At 48.0% G+C, this 25,133-nt stretch overlaps 1 protein-coding gene across 1 annotated transcript; it reads right to left on the bottom strand.

Moving 5' to 3' along the window:
- Positions 1-249: 249 nt before the first annotated feature.
- Positions 250-25,133, bottom strand: BPIFB2 (BPI fold containing family B member 2). Its single transcript, XM_007934720.1, has 15 exons — positions 25,022-25,133; positions 22,216-22,309; positions 20,731-20,835; positions 18,140-18,286; positions 16,639-16,699; positions 15,076-15,136; positions 5,852-5,943; positions 5,470-5,655; positions 5,180-5,233; positions 4,512-4,682; positions 3,917-3,984; positions 3,692-3,737; positions 2,827-2,890; positions 2,414-2,490; positions 250-291 (listed from the first exon to the last, which is right to left on the bottom strand). Exons 1-15 carry the CDS (start codon positions 25,131-25,133, stop codon positions 250-252), a joined length of 1,380 nt encoding a protein of 459 aa, XP_007932911.1.

The raw sequence follows: 25,133 nt of genomic DNA, 5'->3' as shown, positions 1-25,133 counted from the left end.
GGGACAGGTCTGTACAGCCTATAGCGGGGCGATCTGCTCCCCACACAGAGGTAAATGGAGGTAGAAGGAGGAAGGGTAGGGGAAGAAGGTGGGAAGAAGGGGAACCCAAATCACTCAGTGAAGATTACACAGCCCAGCAGGGTGTCCCACTTGCTGGTGATGGTGTAGCTTTGTCCCCCAGAAGGGCTTGAGGTAAGAGGGTCCCTGAACAGGGAACTGGCCCACCTCCAGCCTCCCTATGTTCCTGCCTCAGTGCTGGTAGGACAGTCCACTGGATACCACGACGTAGCCCTGAAGGTCAAAGAAAAACAGGGAGACCAGATCAGAGGTCACATGAGAACAGGCAGGGCTCCCAGCTGCCCAGTAGCACCACCTCTGAATCCATGCTCCACACTCTTGCTGTGTGACTGGGGAAAGTCCTTTTTCTCTCTGGGCTTCAATTTCCTGCTCTGTCACTCAGGGGTGGTAATAGCACCCACACACGCACACACAAGGCTACTGTGATCCTCACAGTATCCGCAAGACCATGCGGGAAAAGCATCTGGGGCTGACATTCAGGGCAGGCTCCAGGCATGGGCAGTGTCATTGCTATGACCAGGAGTCCAGAACTCTCAATCTTCTCACCAGGACTCACCAGCAGGGCCAGCCACCCTTCATCAACACCTCCCTACTCTTTACCACACCACAGAAATGTTCTGATCTGGGGCCTGTTGAACATTCGTTCATTCATTCAACAAATCTTCATTTAGCCTGTAGTATAAGTCAAGCTCTCTGCCATGTGCTGAGGACCTAGCAGAGAATGAGCCAGAACCAGTCCTTGTCCACATGTGGCTCTTAGTCTAGGACTACATGGCCCAATATGGTAGCCATTAGCCACATATGGTTAACTAAATTTAAATTAGTTAAAATTAAATAAAATTTAAAATTCAGCTCCTCAGTTACACTAGCCACATTTCAGTGTTCAGTAGCCACAAGTACCTAGTATCTGACAGTGGCTACTGTTTTGGACAGTACAGATTTTCCCCCATCCAGAAAGTCCTATTGGACAGAGCTGGTCTAGGAACCATTGAGTCTTGATCCAATTGACTGGATGTGTCAAGCTAGGCCAGCCACTGACCATATTCCACTTGGGAGAGTCTTGGGGAACTTCCCACTGATAGCCCTGATTCCCTTCTAAGAGGGATGGATCAGACAGACACCTTGGGGTTGAAGGGAGGGCACCCTGCCTGGAAAGACATTGGCAGGTCACACTCAGAGGGAGCAGAAGTTGGGTTTGAGTTAAGCTTTATGCTATGCATACTAAAAACTCACTGCCATCAAGTCAGATCGGACTCACAGTGACCCCTCCTTGGGTTTCCGAGGCAGTATCACTATGGAGGTAGATTGTCCAACCTTCCTTCCGAGGAGTGGCTGGTGGGTTTGAACCCCCAGCCTTCTGGTTAGCAGTCAAATGCCTTAGGCACTACACTACCAGAGCTCCTATGCTATGCATATCTTGTTGAATAAATTAGGAAGAATATTCTTTTATACTATAGGTAGGGAGTTCTGGTGGGACAATGGCTCAAGTGCATGACTGTTAACAGAAAGGTCAGCAGTTCAAACCCACCAGGTGCTCCATAGGAGAAAAGACCTGAAGACCTGCTCCTATAAAAATTACAGCCTAGGAAACCCCATGGCACAGTTCTACTCTGTCTCATAGGGTCGCTATGAGTCAGAATCACCTTGACGGCACACAACAGCAACACTATTCCAAGTGAAGCAGAACAATGTTGTAGAGTCTCATCCTGAGCAGTGATTGTGATTGAATTTCATGTTGAGCCCACAATTCTTGATCCAAAGAATGTGATCTTAGAAGGAACAGGAAGCCCCCTTTACCTACCCTGCATGCAGAGGTTTGGCTATGAGCTTTAAGGAACCCCTCTGTTATATGAGCCAGACATTGAGGGGTCATGTCCAACTCAAGACACAGATTTATGGCACAATTGAAGGGCTGACTCCCCCATGTGACCTGGTGTAATATTTGATGGGAACTAAAAGGAAGGTGAGGAGCTCTGGTAGCATAGTGCCTAAGGCACTTGACTGCTAATCAGAAGGCTGGCGGTTCAAACCCACCAGCCACTCCTCAGAAGGAAGGTTGGGCAATCTATTTCTGTAGTGATACTGCCTCGGAAACCCAAGGAGGGGTCACTATGAGTCGGGTCCGACTCGACAGCACATAACAACAACAACGACAAAAGGAAGGTGAAGTCCTTGCACTCCTGTTTCATGAAGTCCTGAGATGTCTCTTCTCACTGCAGCTAAGGATTCACAGCTCGATCTTGGCAGGGACAAGACACCCCCAGCCACCATTTGCACTAGCAGGGAGGGAGATGATCCCTGCCCCAGGAAGCCCCCGTCCGTCAGCAGCTCTCACCTCATAGACAAAGACCTTGGGGGAAGCATAGTGGAGGTTGACTAAATTGGGGAGGGCAATCCCCAGGCCCAGGAGAGCTGCAGGAGGAAAGGAGAAATTGAGTCACCCAGGAGTTGGTAAAGGAGCACCTCCCACAGGCAGACCTGTGCTGAGGTCCTCACTGCATCCTCACAGCCACCCAAGAGGTGAGACCACAACCCCAGGAGGTGGAGTGCTATTATTAGACCCACTTTACAGAAGGGAAAACTGAGGCCTGGAGAAGAGAAGTAACTTAGCCAAGATCACAGCTGAGCAGACATGAACACAAGAAGCAGGACTCCTCCTAACCACTAAGCCTTGGAGGTGGAGAGGGATGTGGGGTTGCAGGGCAGGAGGAGGCAGGGAGCCACACTGGGGTGGAGGCTGAGGCTCACCATTGAGGTGGTCTAGCAGGGGCTTCTCAAACACGGCACCCATCAGGGTGTGCACTTGATCCATCTACCGCCGCAGAGTCAGGGAGATGAGGGCCATGGGCCCATCCCAGCCGAAGGCCCAGAGAGAGGGACAGTTAGATACACATGTGAACACAAAAACAGACAGACAGATGGCAGTGAAATGGGCTGAGGGGGAGAGCAGATCACTCATGCCTTGGGTTCAAGCAGAACCCAGCTACACCCCTAGAACTGTACCAGCCTCTAGGCATCAGGGACCCTGACATCAAGTGACAGATGGGAAGCCTGATTGATTGACTCCCACTTACTCACTGTGTTACCAGCAGGTTGACAATGGACAGACACTGACCAACAGACTAGCTGGTGAACACTCTCCAGTTGACTTCCAGATGGACGGTCCACCTGATGCCAGATGACTAATTGACTGCTGATGCTGACTCATGGACAGTCTATCTGACAGGTGGACAGCCTGATGAGGCATACTGACTGATAGTGGCCCATGGTGACTGAGGGGAGCCAGCACTTTGCCTGACACTGACATATACAACAGACTTGTGGACTTGGTAACTCTCGGGCTGAAGGCTGGGTGTCATCAATGACAAGCAGGCTGCTGAGTGAACCCATTGAAAGGCTGAGGCTGCTCAAGGGCTAACTGGATGGCTAGCAGACAGACAGCCCTTGAGAAGACAGACTGCCAGAGAGGTGGGCCAACTGGTTCACCATTGTCCCCAACCCTGAGAAGAAGCCCAGGTTATGGTGGTACATACAGAGACATATACATACACCCCTTCCCGAGCTCAAGGCCTGCCCCAAGTACTAACGGTTTCTCTAGGGACCCCAGACTCACATCAATGGAGCCCACATTGGAGGAGGCCACAGTGAGCTGGACATCCCTAGAAGAGAAACAGGAGGGTTCACACTGGGCTTTGTGCCTCCCCACACTAGAGCCACCCTCCACTGCATCTCAGGCTACTCTGATTGCCAAGGACTCAGTTCAGTGGACCAGGGTGATTGTGGGCCCAATGCACAGAAAAACATGCTGAGGCTGCTGGATCCAGGAGGTCTTCCTTACCCCAGCACAGATGTGGTCCCCTGAAGCTTCACCTTAGACACAAAAAGCTGGAGGCTCAGGTTCACTACCTGGGCACATGAGAAGACAGGGTCAGAGGACACAGAGCCACCAGCTCCCCCAGCCTTCTACCCATTCCTCCGATCATTCAGGCATCAAGTGTTTGTTGAGCATATGTCATGCTCCAGGCCCTGGGAACACAAATGTGAGCAAGACAAACACTGTCCCTGCCCTTGGAAACCTCCACAGGCCAGTGGGACAGGTGAACAAAAGCCAAAGTGACCAGATGGGATCCTTTTAGAGAGTGATGGGTGCCACAAAGGCAGGGTGATGGTGTGGAGAGGGTTGATGTCCTTAGGAGGTGACATTTAAATTGAGACTTGAAAGATGAGTAGGAGCCAGTAAGCCAAGAACCATAGAAAAAGTGTTCTAGGCAGAAGATACAGCACATGCAAAGGTCCTGAAATGGATCATTCCTGACACGCTCAAGGAACAGCAGGGAAGCCAGTGTGGCTAGAGTTAAAGCAAGTGAGGAGCATGCAGAAGGAAATGAGGTCTCCCAGAGAGTTGCCCAGCCCTGTAGGCCCAGCTCACTCACCACATCCAGGGAGAAGAGGGACTGGAAGGCCGAGTTGGAGGCTGCAGCCAGAACTTCGATGAAGGGCTGCAGCCGCAGTGTGGCATTGTTGGTATGGAGTGTGACTATGGGCGTAGCACCCAGCCGCACTTTGAGCACCACAGGCATGGACTCAGGAAACTGATGGGCCACCTGGGGAATGGAGACAGAGAGACAAAAGAGGACCTCACTAAGACTAAGGCAGGTGGGCTCTCCATTTGGTCATTGCAAAGACTCTGCCCTCAGGGACGCCCACCTGATGGAGGTGGTGGGCATGTAGACAGGCATGGCCAGCATGATCTGTGCTAGAAGGGAGAGCAGTTCAGGGTCCAGGGGTTCAGAGGAGGTACCTGGATCAGACTTGGGGTTCAGGCTTTCCAAGAGGTGATCCCAAACCTTGGTCTTGAAGATGGATAAGGGAAGGGAAGGAGAAAAGTTATAGCTGACAAAGGGCACTACTTGGGCAAAGGCAGAGTGAAGGGAAAATAGTGTGATGTCTGGGCAGAAAGAGGGGTCATCTCAGATGGAGGAGGAGCAGATATGAAGGGCACATGCTGAACCCCACCTGACAAACCAGCAGAGATCCTACAACCCGCAGTCCCCCCAAACCCTGTGTCTCAGACCCTGGCATGACCAGAAATGTCACCAACCTCTGGGATAAGCTGGCCCAGTGCAGAAGTATTCAGTGGGTTGTCATCTGAGTCCTGAAATCAGCCCCCCACCAATGACAGGTGTTAGGGCAGCCACACCCCAAGCTAGACCACACCTTTCCCCTTACAGACAGAACAGATGACAGCCCACATTTGACCCTTCTAACAGTCATCTTGTGGCCCCAAAACTCCAGCTCTCCCACCCAAAAGCTGGCCTCTGTGGGGCCTCCCAGACCGGGCCACAGGGCACTTCTATGCCACCCACCCCAGGTAGTGGGTCCAGTCCTCACCAGCTGCCCTGTGATGTCCAGGTTGAGGGACCCAGCCTTCTGCAGCAGCAGGAGGGCAGAGTCAAACAGGTCCTGGGAGAGGCCCACAGTTGCCATGGTGCCCTTGGTGCCCACATGGTATGGCAACATGAAGGGAGTGGTGTCCACAGGTAGGATGATGGGCTTTCCCAGCAGGAAGAGCACAGCCTATGGAAGGGGAGAAGAAGTAGCTCTTGGATGCCACTCCACCAAGACACCACAAGTCTTCTGGACCATGTTCCCACCTTGAATGCCCTTCCAGCTTCTTGCTCCCTAAGCTCCCTGGTCCTGTAGGAATCCTCAGGACACCAGGGTCTCCAGAGGCAACAAGTCCCCAGATCTGGGTTGCCAAGGGGGCACTTACGTTGATATCCAGGGAAATGTAGTCATTAGTGATGGTGGGCACACTGACCATGGAATAGCGAATCTGAGACTCAGGGCCCACAGGGTTGAGACCTAAACGAACCCGGGAAAAAGAGATAGCATATTTAGCATTATCCGCCTATCAAAAAAAATTCAATTACATGATTATCTCAACTAGGTGGTGAACCAGGCCAAGAAACAAGGAGGTTACAAAGACCTCTGAGTAAGCACATTTAAGTGGCAAAGTCCATACACCTAAGACCCAGCCATTCACAACCTATTTACTCTCAGTTCACACATTACTCTAACAGGTTCAATTTCTTCTGAGTTGCCGCTGAGTCAATTCCCCAAATCATGGCGACCCCATGCATCAGAGAGGACTGTGTTCCATAGGGTTGTGAGTAGATCTCCAGGCCTTTTCTCCAAGGCACTCCTGGGTAGACTTGAACCTCCAACACTTGGGTTAACAGCCGAGTGAGTTAACAACTTGCATGACCCAGGGACTTCAGTGAAAGGCTAGAGACTCCAAATTAGAAGGGCAAAGTGTCATTCTAGGCAGAAGCACCCCCTGACAAAAGCAAGAAGGAACCATAGAAAAAGAAAGGAGTCACATTTATCAAGGCCCACACATTTGGCCAACATGGTCTCATTTAGTCTTCACCACAACCCTATAAGGTTATTAGTCCATTTCACACACACACACACACACACACACACACACACACGAGATTGTGTCCCCAGGTCAGTCTGACTCCAAAGCTACACTCTCTCCCCCTAGTCACACTGCCTCCTACAGGAGCTCAAAAGGAGCACACACCCAGAACCACATAGCACCTGGGCTGAGAGTCCTTCAGGGAAGCAGAACAGAAGTCCCAATTCCTCTAAGGTGAGTTTACTCAAAGATCAGAATATTTGGGCTGGGTAAGTAGCAGAGGGGAAAAGGCTTATGGGAACTGCATACCTGGATGGGGCTAGAGTGTTAGAAGTGGCTGGCAACGGCTGAACCCCAACTGCCAGGAAAAGCCAGCTCTTAGCAACAGCTTCTCCCCAATGGCACTGGAAAACTGAGGATTTAGTGTTACCGAATATATCCATTCAGATTTCTGTCTGGTTTTCTGTTAATTTCTCCTGGATTTAATTTTATTTTCAATAATATTTTATAATTTTTAGGATTGTGAAAGAAATACAGCATGATTCCATTTCTATGACGTCCTGGAAAAGGCAAAATCATAAGACTAGAAAAGAGATCAATGGCTGCCAAGGACTGGGCAAGAAGAAGAGAAATTGGGGGAGGATGGACTGTTCTGTATTTTCAGGATGAAGGTGGTTGCATGACTGTATGCATTTGTCAAAATTTGGAGAATTGAACACTAAAAAGGGAGAATGTTACTTTACATTAGAAAAGTAAATAAAAACATCAAAATTGTAAGATACTAATATATATTCATTATGTATTATAAATACATAATGTATATGTATTTAGAAAATATGACATTTAGAAAATACAAAAAAATATATATATAACCCAGAATCTCACATTTCCTTCTTAAATTTCTTTTGCAGAGATAACCTGGTAACTCTCCTGCCTTTTCCTTCTCTCTGGGTAAAACTGGACTGGAACTGCACATTAAGTTTGGATCTTTCTCTTTTCCTTAACAGCATCTCATTATAGCTTAAATGAAGAGCACAGGCTCGAGGGGCAGGCGGTCTGGTTCTTCATCTGTAAACACGCTACATACATTACCTGTAATGATGCTACAGTAAATGTTCACTTAGTATATTGTGAGTACTTTGCCAGGTATGTTACCAGATGATTAAACACTCTTTGGAAATATATGATTTGTCGTGGTATCTATCACTCCATGCTCTAGGTGTACTTGATGCAGTAGACTGATCCCTAGTGCTGGACACTTAGATTTCCTTTACCTCATGTCTTAATTCTTCAAAGACAAGGGCAAGAGCTGGTCTTTGGTAAGAACCCAGCTATCATGCATCTTGACTGAGATAACCCTAGTGAGGAAGAAGAGAATGACCAACTTTTAGTAAGCCTATAATATGCCAGGTACTTCATCTGTGCTGTCTTGTAGCAACATATTCAAAAAGTTGGATTTTTTTTTTTTTTTATGATTTGGATGAAAATTTACAGAGCAAATTCACTTTCCATACAGCAGTTCACGTACACTTTGTCTCATGACATTGACTACAATTTCCCACAATGCAACAGCTCTCCTTCCACTTCCTCCTGTAGTTACCTCTTCCCTGTATCCATCCTTCCATGCACTCCTGCCCCCTGAGCTGTCTCCCTGTGGATACACAGCCCTTCTTTCTCCCATGATTGTTCTCTCCAAGGAAGGTATCTACCTCAAGTAAATGTTCAACTCATATGCCTGTCTTTTGTTTGGCTGGAAGTCACAGGTGTGGGTTCAATTCCAGACCTGAAGGGCAGCTAGGGGCCATAGTCTCAGTGATTCCACCAGGCTCTGTCAGACCCAGCAAACCTGGTCCCCCCACACACACTTTTTCCTTTTTCCAAATGATTTTGAGTTTTGTTCTACATTGTTCTCCCTCTCTATCCAGGATCTCCTACATAGATCCCCCTCTGAGTGGTTGACAGTTGTAGCCGGGCACCATCTAGTTCTTCTGGCTGTGTATCGCATCATGTGCCAGTTGCTAGGACTAATTGTTTCCATGAATCTTTGGTTTTCTTCATTCTTCTTTGCTCTGGACGAGGAGAGACCCATTGTTGCATCTAGATGGCTGCTTGCAAGCTTTTAAGATCCCAGTTGCTACTTGCCAAAGTAGGAGGTGGAACATGTTTTGTGTAGTATATTATGCCAGTTGAGCTTGATGTCCCCTGTGACTATGGTCCCGAGCCCACAGGTTTAACAACTCAGTCCCTCTGGCTAGCTGGCTGTGACCAAGAAGTGACTACAATCTTGCCCCTTGCCAGCTCCAAAATACACCTGGGAATTCGGATCATACAAATACCCTTATAAGACCATTGTCTGCCAACCCTATACATGGTCTTGAGTACACTCCCCACTTCATAGACATACCTAATAGTTCAGCCTGTCCACCCATCTATTCACCTGTATACCCATGTTTGCCTTCACTGATAACTCAGTACTATATGTGCAAAAGGGTTCATCTTTGTTCTCTGTACCTCCCAGAAGTTGGAATTTTGATCCTCATTTTTTTGGACGGAATGATTTGGCTCAGAGAGACTGAGTGACTTCCCTAAGGTCACACAGCAAGTGAGCAACAGAGTAAGAATCAAACCTAGGTCCTTTGATGCCTCAGTCTCTGAATTCTCATATAAAAGTAATATGGGGGTTGGGACAGTAGGGGAAGTGAGGGAATCAAGGAAAATTCTGCAGACAAAGTGACTTTGAGCTGGGCCATAAAATGTGGCCAGAGCAGTGGGTGGACGTGTGGAGGGAAAACCAGGGTGAGGCAGTTCATGCAGGGCTCTGAGCACCGCACTGTGGATTTTAGACTTGGAGCCTCAGACTCCCTGCCTATAAATTGAGGGCAACGATGCCACCTCCCAGGACCATTGTTACAAGTTTGCACAAGATAACCAAAAGTACATGACATGAAAATATTCACTAAAGAACCAACCACAGATAACCATAGAGCACTACCACATATCCCTCCCAGCCTAGCACTGGCATCCCAGCCCCCTCATGCCAGCATAGATATCCCCAGTCTGGGTGAGGGTTAGAGCTAAACCCCTGCCTCAAAAGCAAGGCCAACCCACTGCAAAGTACAGCTGCCAACAGTTAACAATTGAAGTGGCAGGAACAGAGACCCCAGGTGTTAGGAAGGAAGTGACCAAGGTGTACTCCAAACAGAAGCAGCTTCAAGGCAGGCTTGTGAAAAAAGCCAATGAAGCCATTGATTATGCTCAGGCTACACACCGCGAGAGAGGCTGTGCTGAGCTCACTAGGAAATATCACACTCCAAAATCAACAGTTGTTGTGGTCTCTGATCAGCCTATGGAGGGATAGAGGTGGTCACCACTATAGCTCTTGTTGTTGTTGTTGTTAGGTGCCACCAAGTCAGCTCTGACTCATAGAGATTCAGTGTACAACAGAACAAAACACTGCCCAGTTGTGCACCAGCCTCACAACCCTTGCTATACTTGAGCCCATCATTACAGCCACTGTATCAATCCATCCTGTTGAGAGCCTTCCCCCTTTTCACAGACCCTCCACTTTACCAAGCATGACATCCTTCTCCAGGGACCCTTCCCTTCTCACAACATGTACATGACCAAAGTACATGAGACGACATCTGGACATTCTTGCTTCTGAGGAGCATTCAGACTGCACTTCTTCAAGGACAGATCTGTTCGTTCTTCGGGCAGTCCATGATACTTTCAGTACTCTTCACCAACACCACAATTCATAGGCATCAACTTTTCTTCAGTCTTCCTTATTCATTGTTCAGCTTTCACATGCATGTTGTTGTTGTTGTTATGTGCCATCGAGTTCACATGCATACGAGGCGATTAAATATATCATGGCTTACATTAGGCCTTAGTCTTCAAAGCGACCACATGGGTAGTAATTATAGTTCTTAAATATTGCTAAATAGTGATTTAAAAAAGATGAAGTCAACCTATTTTCAGACTTTTCACTTTTGTATTATAAGCTGGAGTCTTGTTTAGGCCACCATTTTGGCTACTGTTTTAAGTGGGTTTTCTGGAAGTGGCTGCAAGCATTCAGGGCTCTTCACAGGAGCAGAGCCAAGTGTGGGGGACAGCAGAGAGTGCTGATGGGTGTTAGTGGATAAATACCTCAGCTCCTTGCCCTTCAGGTAGGACAACACTTGGGCATATTCTACTCAGTCTCCAAGAGCTCCCCGAAGAACTTGAGCCTCAAGTGCACATAGCAGTAACTTGCTCATTGGCACACTTTCCCTTCCCCTTCTTTTCACTGCTCCACCTCCTCTGGTGGTTTTCACAAAAACAATGTACACAAAAATCCTCATCTCAGGGTCTACTTCTAGGGACATTAGCCTAAGACAGTTACCTACTCCTAACATCAGTCACCCCTGAGTAGTGAAGACCCATGGAAAAGTCAGAGGTAGAATGAGCCCAACTGGAAATGATACAGAGAGGGAGGCCTTGACTTGACCTCAGCCTAAATGGAGTGCAACCCCTGAGAAGGGCAACAAGTGGAGGGGCACTTAGGAGCAAAAGAGCTTCAGCTCTGAGATGTTGAGTGAGGGAGCCTGTAGAACTTCCAGGAGGAGGTGTCCAGGAGGAAACGGAATGTGAGGGCCTGAGCCTCAGAGAGGAAACTCTAGACCTGAAAGTGGCGGGGGAGGAAAAGGGATAGTACACAAAGAATTGTAAGGGTTCAGTTAAGACAACTATAGGGTCCTTTCCAACTGTGAGAAACTGGTTTCTAAAATCCCACAATACGAATATGAGAATGTTACTAGAGTCTCAGGTTTAATGGCACTAAGATTCTCCACTTGACTGAACATGCAATCAAGATGGATTAATAGTTAATGATGATCGGAACAAGAAAGTTGGAAACAAAGAAGAAGCATTGGTAGTTGGAAAATACACCTTGGTGAAAGAAATGACATTGGAGATTGCATGATCAAGATGAATGACTTATTCATTGCAAATACCTTTTTCAACAACACAAATGGCAACTGTATACATGGACCTCACCAGATGGAATACACAGAAATCAAATTGACTACATCTGTGGAAAGAGGCAATGGAGAAGCTCAATATCATTGAGATATTGAGAACAAGGCCAGGAGCTGACTGTGGAACAGATCATCAATCGCTCATATGCAAGTTCAAGATGAAGCTGAAAATAATTAAAATAAGTCCATGAGAGCCAAAATACAACCTTGTATCCCACCTGAATTTAGAGACCACCTGAAGAATAGATTTGATGCACTGAACAACAATGACCAAAGGCCAGATGAGTTGTGAGATGACATCAAGAACATCATACATAAGAAAGCAGAACATCATACATAAGAAAGCAAAACATCATTAAAAAAAACAGGGAAAGAAGGAAAGACCAAAATGGATGTCAGAAGAGACTCCAAAACATCCTCTTGATTGGAGAGTAGCTAAAACGAAGGGAAGAAATCATGAAATAAAAGAACGGAACAGAAGATTTCAAAGGGCAGCTCAAGAAGACAAAGTAAAGTGTTATAATAAAATGTGCAAAGACTTGGAATTAGAAAACAAAAAGGGAAAATGTGCTTGGCATTTCTCAAGCTTAAAAAACTGAACAAAAAAAAATCAGGCCTCGGATTTTAATTTCAAAGTATCTAGGCAAAATACTGAACAATGCAGGAAACATCAAAAGAAGATGTAAGGATCTATATGCAATGATGGGTCTCTTCTCATCCAGAACAAAGAAGAATGAAGAAAACCAAAAATTCATGGAAACAATTAGTCTTAGCAAATGGTACACTATCCAGTCTGCAGCCTACATGACTATGAGACCAGAAGAGCTAGATGGTGCCCAGCTACCACTGTCAACCACTTGGAAGGGGATCTATGTAGGAGATTCTGGGTAGAGAGGGAGAACAATGTGAAACAAAACTCAAAATCATTTGGAGGAAAAAAAGGGGGGGGGGACTAGATTTGCTGGTCCAACAGAGCCTGGTGGAACACTGAGACTATGGCCCCTAGCTGCCCTTCAGGTCTGGAATTGAACCCACACCTGTGGCTTCCAGCCAAACAAAAGACAGGCATATGAGTTGAACATTTACCTGAGGTAGATACACTCCTTGGAGAGAACAATCATGGGAGAAAGAAGGGCTGCTTATACACAGGGAGACAGCTCAGGGGGCGGAGTGCATGGAGGGATGGACACAGGGAAGAGGTAACTATCGGGAGGAAGTGGAGGGGGAGCTGTTGCATTGTGGTAAAGTGTGGTCAATGTCATGAGACAAATTGTATGTGAACTGCTGTATGGAAAGTGAATTTGCTCTGTAAATTTCACCCAAATCACAATAAAATAAATAAATAAGAAGAAAAAAAAAGAATAAGAAGAAGAGGTAAGAAATATACAGAGTTACTGTACCAAAAAGAATTGGTTGATGTTCAGCCATTTCAGGAGGCAGCCTATGATGAAGAACCAATGGTATTGAAGGAAGAAGTTCAAGATACACTAAAGGAATTGGGGGTGGGGAAGGTTCCAGGAATTGACAGAATATTCAGGGAGATGTTTCAATAAACTGATGCAGCACTCAAGGTGCTCGTTTATGCAAGAAATTTAGAAGAAAGCTACCTAGCCAACCGACTGAAAGAGATCCATATTAGTGCTCATTCCAAAGAAAGATGATCCAACAGAATGTGGAAGGTATCAACAATATCATTAATATCACACACAAGTAGAATTTTGTTGAAAATAATTCTAAAACATTGCAGCAGTAAATTGACAGGGAACAGCCAGAAATTCAAGCCAGATTCAGAAGAGAAAAAGGGATATCATTGCTAATGTCAGATGGATTTGGCTGAAAGCAAAGGATACCAGAAAAATGTTTACCTGTGTTTTATTGACTATACAAAGGCACTCAACTGTGTAGATTGAAACAAATTATGGATAATATTGCAAAAAATAGGAATTCCAGAATACTTAATTGTATTCATGAGGAACCTGTATATAGACCAAGAGGTAGTGGTTCAAACAGAACAAAGGGATAGTTTAAAATCAGGAAAGGTGTGCGTCAGGGTTGTATCCTTTCACCTTACTTATTCAATCTGTGAGCTGAGCAAATAATCCAAGAAACTGGACTATGTGAAGAAGAACATGGCATCAGGATGGGAGGAAGACTCATTAACAACCTGCAATATGCAGATGATACAACCTTGCTTGCTGATGACTTGAAGCACTTACTGATGAAGATCAAAGACTACAGCCTTCAGTATGGATCACACTTCAACATAAAGAAAACAAAATCCTCACTACTGGACCAAAAAGCAACATCACAATCAATAGAGAAAAAAGATTGACATTGTCAAGAATTTCATTTTACTTGGACCCACAATCATCACCCATGGAAGCATCTGTCAAGAAATCAGACATCATATTGCACTGGGCAAAGCTGTTGCGAAAGACCTTTTTAAAGTGTTTAAAGAACAAAGATGTCACTTTGAAGACTGAGGTGTGCCTGACCCAAGCCATGATCTTTTCAATAGCATCACAAGCATGTGAAAGCTGAACAATGAATAAAGAAGACTGAAGAAGAATTGGTGCATCTGAATTGTGGTGGTGTTGAAGAATACTGAAAATACTATGGACTGCTAGAAGAAATGGGAGCTCTGGTAGCATAGTGGCTAAGGCACTTGACTGCTAACCAGAAGGCTGGCGGTTCAAACCCACCAGCCACTCCTCGGAAGGAAGATGGGGCAATCTACTTCCGTAGTGATAATGCCTCGGAAACCCGAGGAAGGGTCACTATGAGTTGGGTCTGACTCGATGGCATGTAACAATAACAACAACAACAAAGCTAGAATAAATATAGCTGGAATGCTCCACAGAAGCAAAAATGGCCAGACTTCATGTCATGTACTTTGGTCATGTTGTCAGAATGGACCACTCCCTGGAGAATGATATCATGCTTGGTGAAGTGCAAAACTCCAACCAAACCAAACTCACTGCCATCAAGTCAATTCTGATTCATAGCAACCCCCTTTGGGTTTCTGAGGCAGTAAATCTTTATAGAGGTAGATTGCCCAGTCTTCCTTCTACGGAATGGCTGGTGGGTTAAATCACCAACCTTCTGGTTAGGAGTCAAATGCCTTAGGCACTGTGCTACCAGAACTCCTTTGGTGAAGTACAAGGTCAGCAAAAAATGGGAAGACTCTCCGTGTAATGGATTGATACAGTGGGTGCAGCGATCAACTTAAGCATAGCAAAGATTGTGGGGATGGCACAGAACAGGGCAGTGTTTCATTCTGATGTCCATGGAGTCACTGGGGGTCAGAGGCAACTCAACAGCACTTAACAGCAGCAACAAGATTCTCCAAGAGTCAAAGCTTGAAGATTTTGTTTTGTTTCGTTTTGCTTTTCAGATTACTTGGTCTAAGATATACAGACTTGAAGATTTCAGAATTTGGAGATTCCCATATTCCATGACAAATTGTGTAGTTTTAGGAGCCCACCTAATTCAGTCATTGTGCTGTCGAGCTCCCAGAGTCTTTGACCTCCCTCCCATTGGCCTCCCAGCTCTTACCAATTAAAGTGCCCAAGTGGACATTGAGGGCCTGCACCAGGTTGGAGATGCTCAGGCACAGCTGGACAAGAAAGAGAGAAAAAGCCTGAGGTTAGGCTGCTTGGGGCTGGAGGAGGCCCAGGATCCCTGTCTGGAAACCTCACACATACACACACACACACACACAATGGCCTGGAATCCCTTCCTTCTCCTCCCACTCTGGGGGCATCTCCCGGCACCTACTAAGGACACTGAAGAGACAGAGAAGAAGCAGCCCAAACGCCAGTGAGATAAGGTGGCCCTGGTTGTTGAGGAAAGAACGGGGCTGTGAAGCACAGCAGCAGTAACCATGAGCTGGGGCCCAGGGGATGAAGCAGTGAGCTTGCTGCTTCAGGACCCAGAGGGTCAGCTGCTGAAAGGGTAGTGCCCATGGTGGGTGTGGTCAACAAGGCCAGAGAGGCCGGGCTTCTGATGGAGGTCCTCCCGGGCACAGTGAACAGTAGAGAAGACTATTAAGCTTGGGTAGCCACGTAATCAGCATGATGGGAGATGGGGGCAGAGGAGATGCCAAAAGGCCGGGGGACAGAGGAGATACAAAAAGGCGGGAGGACAGTCACAGTCTGGTGCAGCAAGAGCTGATGAGGCTGGGCGAGGTGAGGCCAGGAGGCAGAGCAGAGGGCAGGCCTCCCCTCCTGCAGAGCTGCCCTGCAGCCCCTTAACCATAAGAGGTTGGTGTGAAGGGAGCAGGGAGATGGCATAGCAAGCCAACAGGCAGGGGCAATGGGCCCTTGGGCCACCTGTAGGACTCTCTAGACCCACCTTCCCCCTCCAAGCCTCAGCTTGCTCATCTGCAAGATGGGAATTCTGAGCCCCCACCCCCAGACACACACAGGATGCACACAGGTACTGTAGGATGGCACACAGTGGCTTGATTTGGCCTCTGTTACTGCCCCTTAAAGGGAAATGGGGGTGGGATTGGGTGGCAGGGAGGAAGAATGGAGCACCTTAGGCAGTAGGACCCAGATAATGACAAGTGCTAAAATAATAAGAACAACAGCACTCACTCCATCAAACACAGTTCTAAACTCTTCATAAGTATTTGTTTATTTAATCCCTGCACCAATCCCACGAGGGAGGTACTGTGGAATCAAAGGCACAGAGAGGTAAAGTAACTTGTCCAAAATACACAGCTGGAAAGGAGGAGAATCAGGATTCAAAATCAGGCCACATCTGGCTCCAGCGCCTTGCCTTTGCCTGTTCTTATTTCGTATTTTGTCCCCTTTCCACAAGGCACACGGGCCCTGAAAGGACTCTCCCCTCTTTTCCCTCTGGCATAGAATTGGGAGCTGGACCTCCCCTCCAGTCCCACAGGCACAGCCCCTGTTTGGGTCCCTCCATCAAACCTCTGGACCATTGCACCAACCTCCCCACTGTCCTCATGGGGGCATTGAAGAAGACCCCCAAAAGGACACTCTACTTAAAAAAAAAAAAAAAGCCTCCCCACCCCCACCTAAAATCCCACCAAACATTCACCTTGTGTTCTGGGCCCTCCCTCCAGAGACGCCATACCAAGAAGTTCTTTACCTTGTTCCTCAAGACATCTTTAATGTGCTTCTGCAAGAGGACCAGCAGTGCAGGGGAGGAGCTAGGGAAGAGACATAGAAAGGGTTCCTGAGTCCCCAGGGTCACAGGCATCAAGTCCTGTCCCTCAGGAAAGACACAAGTCTGGGAGAAAAGTCTCTACCCCCAGCCAGAAACCAGTGATCCGCATTTGATACCCAGCCTTGTGTCAGACATGGTGCCAACATCATGCATGTCTCATCTCGCAGATGAGGAAACCAAGTCCCCATGAAGAAGATCATTTGCCCCAAGGTTTTGCAAGGAGCCAAGAATGTGGTACATGAGGCCAGGCTTGGAAGGAAGCAGTGAGAGTGCTGCTAACATCTGCCTCAGCCCTGTCCTCTGCCGGCTGGTGTCATGGTCACTCTGAACCCAGTGAAGTAGTTGGTGGAGATGAGACCTGGGGGCCTGCTTCCAGCCTGGGCTCCAAGTCTCTGTGACATTCATAGCAAAGTCCCTCCCCCTCTCTGGGCCTCAGTTTTCCCTCTGAACGAGAGATGGGTCTAAGCCTGTGTTTCTCAATAGCAGCCCATAGGAACCCTCTGAATCTTGGTTTGCTAAAGTGCTGATCCTAACCACAGCCCAGACTCATGGAATCAACTCCTGGGGGAAGGGAGGGAATGGCTTCAAGCAGGCTCCCATGAGCAGGCTCCCATGAGGACCATGAGGGTCCTGAGTTGAACAGCATGATCACCAGGCACAAACTTGAATGGACTTAAACCCAGACAACCCTTGATGGGGAACAAGTGCAGTCTTTGTGCAAACTTTGAATTCTTTTAAGCCTCCTAAATGCTCGCCCACCTTACTTACAGTGTCCACTCCCCATCCCGTAATCAGGAAGGTGTAACCTAATATAGGGGTGTTGGCAAGCAATGGGATTAGGCAGTTTGTCGAGGTTTGAATCCTGGCTCCACCAGGACTGAACTTCTCTGTGACTCAGCCTGTTCTTCTACAAAAAGGGGGAATAATCCTATCTGCCCAGTAGGACTAGTGTGAGGATGAAATGAGAGGATCTGTGTAAAGGGTCTAGCACCCAGCAGGCACTCTGGAAGTGGGAGTTGCTTTCAGCATTAGAAGAGGCCATGAATGGCTAGGAGACTCCCTGTGAGAGCTTGGCCAGACCCCACTCCCTGGCTTCAGATTCCCCATCTTGGCCAGCAGGAGGCAGAGCCCTTTGAGGTCCCTAACAGCCAGCCTGGTCCAGTCTACCAGAATCCCTCAGTTCAAAGTGTACTGTCAGTGGATGAGAGCACATTGTCACATGGTGTGGGGTGGTGGAGAGAATACGGGCTCTGGCAGCTTGTTCACTGTATGACCTTGGTCTAGTCCCTTCCATGCTCTGAGTCTCAGTGTCCTCAGCCATAAAACAGCCACAATAGTGGGGGTCTCTGAGGCCTGTTGAATGAAGTCTTGAGTGCAAACCACCAACCAGGAGCCCACAGCCCAGCCCTCCATAGGCACCCACCTGTTGCTGCCATCAAGTGTGCTGATATTGCCAAAAAATGAGGAGCAAGCAGAGATGCTGACCATGGGGGTCTGGATGGGACCCTGGGCCACACGCACATCAGCCAGCAGTACCACGGGCATTGTCAGTTCCAAGGGCTCTGGGACCCTGCAGGGAAGCCAGTCCTCAGCCCCTTAGACATCACCCCACCTGGCTGTCACAAGATCCTGCAAATCCCCTCAGACCTACTCTCTTCTTGATATAGATCCCCACTCAGCATGAGATGGCCCCACCTAGGACAGGTCCAAAAAACAAAAACAAACAAACAAAAAAAACCACCAAACTCACTGCCGTTGAGTTAATTCCGACTCATTGCAACCTTCACTGGGTTTCCAAGGCGGTAAATCTTTACGGATTTCCTTCTGCAGGGTGGCTGGTGGGTTTGAATCGCCAACCCTCTGGTTAGCAGGCAAATGCCTTAGGCACTGCACCACCAGAACTCCCTCTGGGCAGGTCCAGGGCCTCCTAACTCCACTCAGGGCCAAGACACTGCAGCAGACTGGTATGAGCTGCATCTCCCCACAGTCTCACTGTGAGACCCTGGGTCTGTCATTCCTCTCAGCCTTAGTTTCTCCTCTTCTGTAAAATGGCCATAAGATTGGTAGCACCTATCTGATAAGGCTATGCTGAGTTTTCAGTGAGATAGTCATGTAAAAATACCCAGGTCAGAGCCTGGTCACAGTAAGCTCTTATAAAACAATAGTGTCAGGGCCAAACCAAACTCACTGCCATCGGTCAGTTCTAACTCAGAGCAACTCCCATTGGGTTACCAAGGCTGTAAATCTTTACAGAAGCAAGCTGTCTTATTGTCCTACCACGCACCAGCTGGTGGGTTTGAACTACTGACCTTTAGGTTAACAGCCAAATACCTTAACCACCATACCACTGGAGCTCCTTTTAGCATCAGGACAGAGCAGTTACGATAAGAGACTTCTCTGCCTAGGACTATGGCCCCTGGCTGCCCTTCAGGTCTGGAATTGAACCCATTCCTGTGGCTTCCAGCCAGGCAGAGGACAGGCATATGAGCTGAACATTTACATTAAGTAGATACACTTCTTGAAGAGATCAATCATGGGAGAATAGAAGGGCTGTGTATGCACAGGGAGACAGCTCAGGGGGGCAGGAGTGCATGGGAGGGAGGGACACAGGGAAGAGGTAACTATGGGGAAGAAGTAGGAGGAGAACTGTTGCATTATGGGAAATTGCAGTCAATGTCATGAGACAAGGTGTGTGTGAGCTGCTGTATGGAAAGCAAATTTGCTCTGTAAACTTTCACCTAAGTCACAATTAAAATGGCCAGCTCATAGTCTGAAGATTAAATGCTGCTAGGAGGCACTCTGCCTTTATACTTTCCGTCTACGCTGCCTAAGCTGAGGCCTTGGACTCAGAGCTTTCTCTGATAAGGAGGACAGGCATTGGGTCTCACTCGTCCAGTTTCTTCTCCTTGTCGGAACCGTGTTCTGAGTTTACATTGACTTTCTCTGTCTCTATGACTACCTATAACTACCTGATTATACAGAATTAACCGTCCAGCTAATGGGGAAACTGGTCCCAGGATGGCCACATTGTTTGCTCTTGAACAAAGTTCCTTCCTGGTCATGGGAATGTTATGCTACCTGCACCTAAACAACGGCACCTTCCTCTCATTCCCTCCTTCCTCTTGCTTCCGTGAAGCCCAGCATGTACACCCCCTGGTTTATCTACATGAGCCCAAGGCCCAAGTTCAAGTTCCTCTCTGTTCTCTTACCCATGGCACATTGAGGGGCATGCATGGAAGTAACAAAGCATCTCACCCTGGGATAGGAGCCTTGTGAGAGAACATGGCTCTTGAGAAACCCTGCTCCATTTATCATCATCCTGGTTACTGGAGGCAATAAAAGCCTGCGACCACACCAGTGAGTGGTGTGATTGGTCATTCTGATCAATAGAGCCCTATAATATTGGTGGCATAGTGCTTAAGGCATTTGACTGCTAACCAGAAGGCTGGGGGTTCAAACCTCCAGCCACTCCTTAAAAGGAAGATTAGGCAATCTACCACTTCAGAAACCCAAGGAGGGGTCACTAAGAGTCGGGACCGACTCTATGGCAGTGACTTTCATTTTTGGTACATCACAAAAGCCATTAACATATGAAGTGTTTCATGCACAGAAATAATTCTAATTACTACAGGTATTGAGTACCTACTGTGTTATTTGCACTGTAAAAAGAGAGACAATAATTATGACTACAGCAATGAATCCATTCACTACAACCTTCTTAGCCACCTGGCAAGATGGCGTCCCATTTTACAGATGAGGGAACTGAGACTTAGAGAAGTGAAGTGATTCCACTCAGTTGCACAACTGTTGAGCAGTGTCCAGATTCTCAGAAACTCTCTCATTATCTCACTTCCCTTCAAAGGGTGATGGTGGGAGTTGGGGGAACACTAGACAAATTGTCAAAAGATGTGGGTGCAGGTCCTAGAAGAGTTGATGAACCCTGTCCCATCACTCTGGTCCTCAGAGCATCCCTGAAGCTCCTCCCCTTTGCCACCAACAAGAAGACGCACTTACCGAAAGACCTTGAAATCAAATTTGGATGCTCCCAGTAAGCGTACCCCAAAATCAGCAATGAATTTCAGATGGAAGTGAAGTACGTGGACATTCAGAATCTGGATCCTGAGGGAGGTTGGGGGCAGAGGGAGGACTGAGGTTATAATGTTGCTCCCATTAAACCATGGAACCAGCTCTGTGCCATACCCACATGGTGGATGCTGCAAAGATTTTCTAATTATTGGAACCACAAGGTGATGGAGTGGTACTGAGTTCTCCATCACAGGGGGCAGGTGAGCCAAGGTTGGACAAACAGCTGGTTAGGGAAGAGATGCAGAGGGGAAGCCAGCATTGGGCAGGATTTGGGTGAGATGGTTGCTCAGGTCTTGGAGTGGGGAAGTTTTAGTTTCTGATCCAAGAAAGGGTCTGGGAAGGCAGAAAAGAGAAGGCCTCGGGGTCCACAGAGGGCAGAAAGCCCCTCCATAGCATTCTAGTTAGCAGTCTTGGCTTGTCATGCCCTAGCACCAGGAACTCACTCCCTTCAAATTCTGCCTGTTCTGATTGCTAAGCCCTCTCCAGCTAGGATTTCATTTTCTAAATGAAACTCTTTTTTTTTCTTCCCTGCATAGCAGTTGGAGAAAAAAAAATTCAGATACTACAAAATGGTATCGAGTTTAAAATCAAAACATCAAGGCCACCCTCAAGCTGTACTGTTAGCACCTGGTGACCGTCTTCCATGACTCCCCTCGGACACAGGCTGGCCTAGAACCTGCTTCTTTTCAGCCCTCGATGTGTGTCTACAAACAGGGACCGTTGGCGCCAGCTTTCATCAGCCACGTGATGCCTGCTGTGTACTCAGAGAGTCACTTCAGATCCTCAGTCACTGAGTGTTCATACTGTTCCCAGTTGTCCACCATTATCAGCTATGCTATGAGCATCATCCGGCCCCTACCTAAGGGGAACCTTGAGCCACCTGCAGCTCCCAGACAAATTTTTTGACCCACCCAGGATTTCAAATGTGTTTTAATTAGTTGTCATCATTCAAATTTTGGTAGGTTTTAAATTTTAAGCAGTATAGCTTCTTGTGAAATCTCTGAATCCAGCAAGAGTAAGTCTGTGTTGCGGCCTTGAGCCAATTAATTAATGAGAGATGCTCCCCCACCATCACCTACTGATGCCTTTGAGTCTCTGCATTATAGGGTATGTGTGGGTAAAAGTTCTAACTTGTGCCTAAATTCAGCCTCTAGGTTTTGGAGGAAATAGTCCCAACTCCTGCTAGCCCTGGAGCCTCAGAAGATCCAGTCTTGGCCCTGGGGTGAGGTGGGGGGATGGAAACACTCATTCCAGGGCACCCGGATCCATGTCTCTCTACCTGGGTCCCCACCTCTTGAATTCTCTTGTGACCACTCTCTTGGTGGATGGAAGCATCTGACTTGGTGGGGAACACTCATCTAGTTGCTGGGGAGAGAGAGGAAGACTACTCACCAAGCAGTTAGGACCACTCACCTGATGGGCTGGAGCACCTCTCCACTCCTGTCCAGGAAATACGGGAGAGTGACCTTCAGGGCCCGCTGGAGAGGAGCTTTCCCGATTTCAGACACTGTGGGGCCAGAACAGGGTGAGGTTAGGCTGCCCTAGGGAGCCACCAAGCAAGACCACACCCTCCCACCCTCTGCGCCACACCTTGGGACAAGAGAGGACTCCTCACAGCCCTTACACTCTGCAAGGTGGCCCTTTCTTCCTCAAGTCTGCCTCTCAAAATCCTTCTTCCTGGCCCCATGCCTCAAAAAGAAGAAAATCCTTTCCCCTCTTACAAGGCTCCAATCAGATGCCACCTCCCCTGTCTTCCCGAAGTCCCTAAGCAGAAGGAGCATTTCTCAACCACGCCTGGTCAGCTACAGAGGCACCTTCTTGGAGGGCAGCCTCACCTAGAGTGCAAATCCCAACTCTGCCACTCGCTGGTATGGCTGCTCCATGCCTCACCCTCCCCCATTGTACCAGGTGGAATTGTGTCCAAAAATGATATGTGCAAGTCCTAACCCCAGAAGCCTGTGAAGGTGACCTTATTTGGAAATAGGGACTGCAGATGTCATTAATTAAGTCCAGATGAGGTCATAGTGGATTAGAAAAATCCACTGCCTTCCAGTCAATTTTGACTCGCAGCAACCCCCATTGGGTTTCCAAGGCAGTAAATCTTTACAGAAGTAGATTGCTCAGTCTTGCTTCCGCAGAGTGGCTGGTGGGTTTGAACCACCAACCTTTCTGGTTAGCAGTCAGATGCCTTAGGCGCTGTGCTACCAGAGCTCCCTAAATCCAATGACTGATATCCATAAAAGAGGGAAATTTAGACAGAGACATCCAGAGAAAAGACAGCCATAGGAAGACGGACAGAAATCAGGGTAGTGCAACTACAAGCCAGGGATGGCCCCAAGCGCCAGAAGCAGGAAGAGGTGAGCAGGATCTTCCCCTAGAGCCTTAGAGGGGGTGGGGCCCTGCCAACTCCTTGATTTCAGACTTCCGGCCTCCACAGCTATGAGAGAATAAATTTCTATTGTTTTAAACTATCTAGTTAGTGGTACTGTGTTACGGCAGGCCTAGGAAATAAATATCTGTCAATTTGCCATGATGCTAATGGTACCCATCCTATTGGGCCGTTATAAAGACTCAACACCCAATAAATGTCTTTCATGATTGTTGCTATTGATATTTGTGATAAGAATGGCTGCCATTTATCCTCTTGTACCAGGCCTTAAACTGAGCGTTTGACTCACAACAATTCTATGATGTAGAAAAACCTACTGGGTTTCCAAGGCTGTAAATCTTTATGGTAGTAGATTGCCCCATCTTCCTGCCGATGAGAGGCTGGTGGGTTTGAACCACCAACCTTCTGTTTAGCAGTCAAATGCCTTAGGCACTGCACCAGCAGAGCTCCTTAGGTACTAATGCCCAATTTCCAGGGAGGTGGAGAAATCCAGCAAGGGAAAGTGGGGTCTGGACCAAGGCACCTGGCTCTAGAGTCCACACATTCTCTTGTCTGTGCTGCTGCACCCCAGGGAGATGCTAATTAAACTTAAAGGGAAGGTCATGGTACCGGGAAGGGAGCACTGAATTAGGAGTCACGAGACCCAAACTCTGCCCAGACTCAGTGTGGGATGTTGGGAAGTCCCTCCCCCTCTCTGGGCCTCAGTTTCCCCAGACATTGTAGTATAGAGATAGTGGTCTTGCTCCCAATGTCCCTGTCTGTCCTATCTGTAGTTGTGCTCAAACTCACACTCAGGCCCCTGAACTCTCTTTACAGTGCTCCTCTGACACAGAGCTTCAACCTGTGGGGTGGGGAGGACGTGGTAAGAAGCCACTTGACCCAGCCTTGCAAGTGGTGCGTGTGGCAGGGGCATCCTGCCGGATTTCCGCTCAGAACAAACACAGGCAGGCCTGCCCTGGAGGGCTCTGTGGGGACAAAGGAGGCTCACATGGGATGGGCAGCCGGCAGGCAGGTGGCAGGCAGCCCTGCCAGGGGCAGCCAGGCCCCCATGTCTTCTCCACCTGCAGGCAACCGTGCGTGGCTCCATGTGCCACTCATGCTCTGGCAAGGATCACTGGCCCCTTTCATTGCTGCCCACCTGCCCAGATGTGAGGTCCTGGAAGGTTGTGTGTGTCCAGGAGAGGACTGTGTTGCTTCCCTGAGTCCCTGTCTCATTCATGGTGTCTGGGGCCATCGGAAGTCACTTTTACTGTCTGACCTGAATCCCTCTCATCTACTGTGTGACAAGTGCTCACTGTATATGCAGGGTACACCGTCACACCTGTGCACACGCATCCAGGCATGCACCCATGGACATTCACACACCTGCCTGTGATTACACACAGCCACGTACGTTCATATGCACACAGATGCGCGTGTCCTTCTCCACCATTCTTCACACAGAGGCAGGCACATATCTGTGAATTTTCAAATCCATAACCAGACATACACAAGCCAAAATAACCATTCCTACTGACCTATGCCCACATCACTAAAACACATGAACACAACTGTGAGTGTACCTTGAACATATGGCATATACTCATTCATTCATCCACTCAACCATCTAACCATTCATCCATCCATTCATTCAACAAAATATTTGTCAAGCAGTACTGTGTGTCAGGCACTGCCTGGATGCCAGGGTGGCAGATGAAACAAAAATCCCTGTCCTCGTGGAGCTTTTGAGTTCATAGATACACATGCACAGTTATGATGGTACACACATGTACAGACACACACAGCATGTCCTTGCAAATGCAGAACAGAGGCGTGGGGCGCAGCTCTTACCGTAGCTCAGTGCAGCCTTGTTGAGTCTGACCACAGTGCCCGGCATAGAGGTGCCAACCATGGGCAGCACCAGCAGCACCAGTGGCAGGCCCAGTCCACACACCTGAGCCAT

This window comes from Orycteropus afer, unplaced genomic scaffold (genome assembly GCF_000298275.1).
Source record: "Orycteropus afer afer isolate SDZICR_OR568_19922 unplaced genomic scaffold, OryAfe1.0 scaffold00020, whole genome shotgun sequence".
Taxonomy (NCBI): Eukaryota; Metazoa; Chordata; class Mammalia; order Tubulidentata; family Orycteropodidae; genus Orycteropus; species Orycteropus afer.
This window is presented reverse-complemented; position numbering and strand designations above follow the sequence as displayed.

Excerpts from the sequence above, each read along its gene's own strand:
- BPIFB2 (XM_007934720.1), bottom strand. The coding sequence starts at position 25,133 with ATGGCTCAGGTGTGTGGACTGGGCCTGCCACTGGTGCTGCTGGTGCTG. Across the intron at positions 22,310-25,021 it reads CAAGGCTGCACTGAGCTACG|TGTCTGAAATCGGGAAAGCT; the intron begins GTAAGAGCTGCG and ends CTGGCCCCACAG. Across the intron at positions 5,656-5,851 it reads ACATTTCCCTGGATATCAAC|GCTGTGCTCTTCCTGCTGGG; the intron begins GTAAGTGCCCCC and ends CCCCTTCCATAG.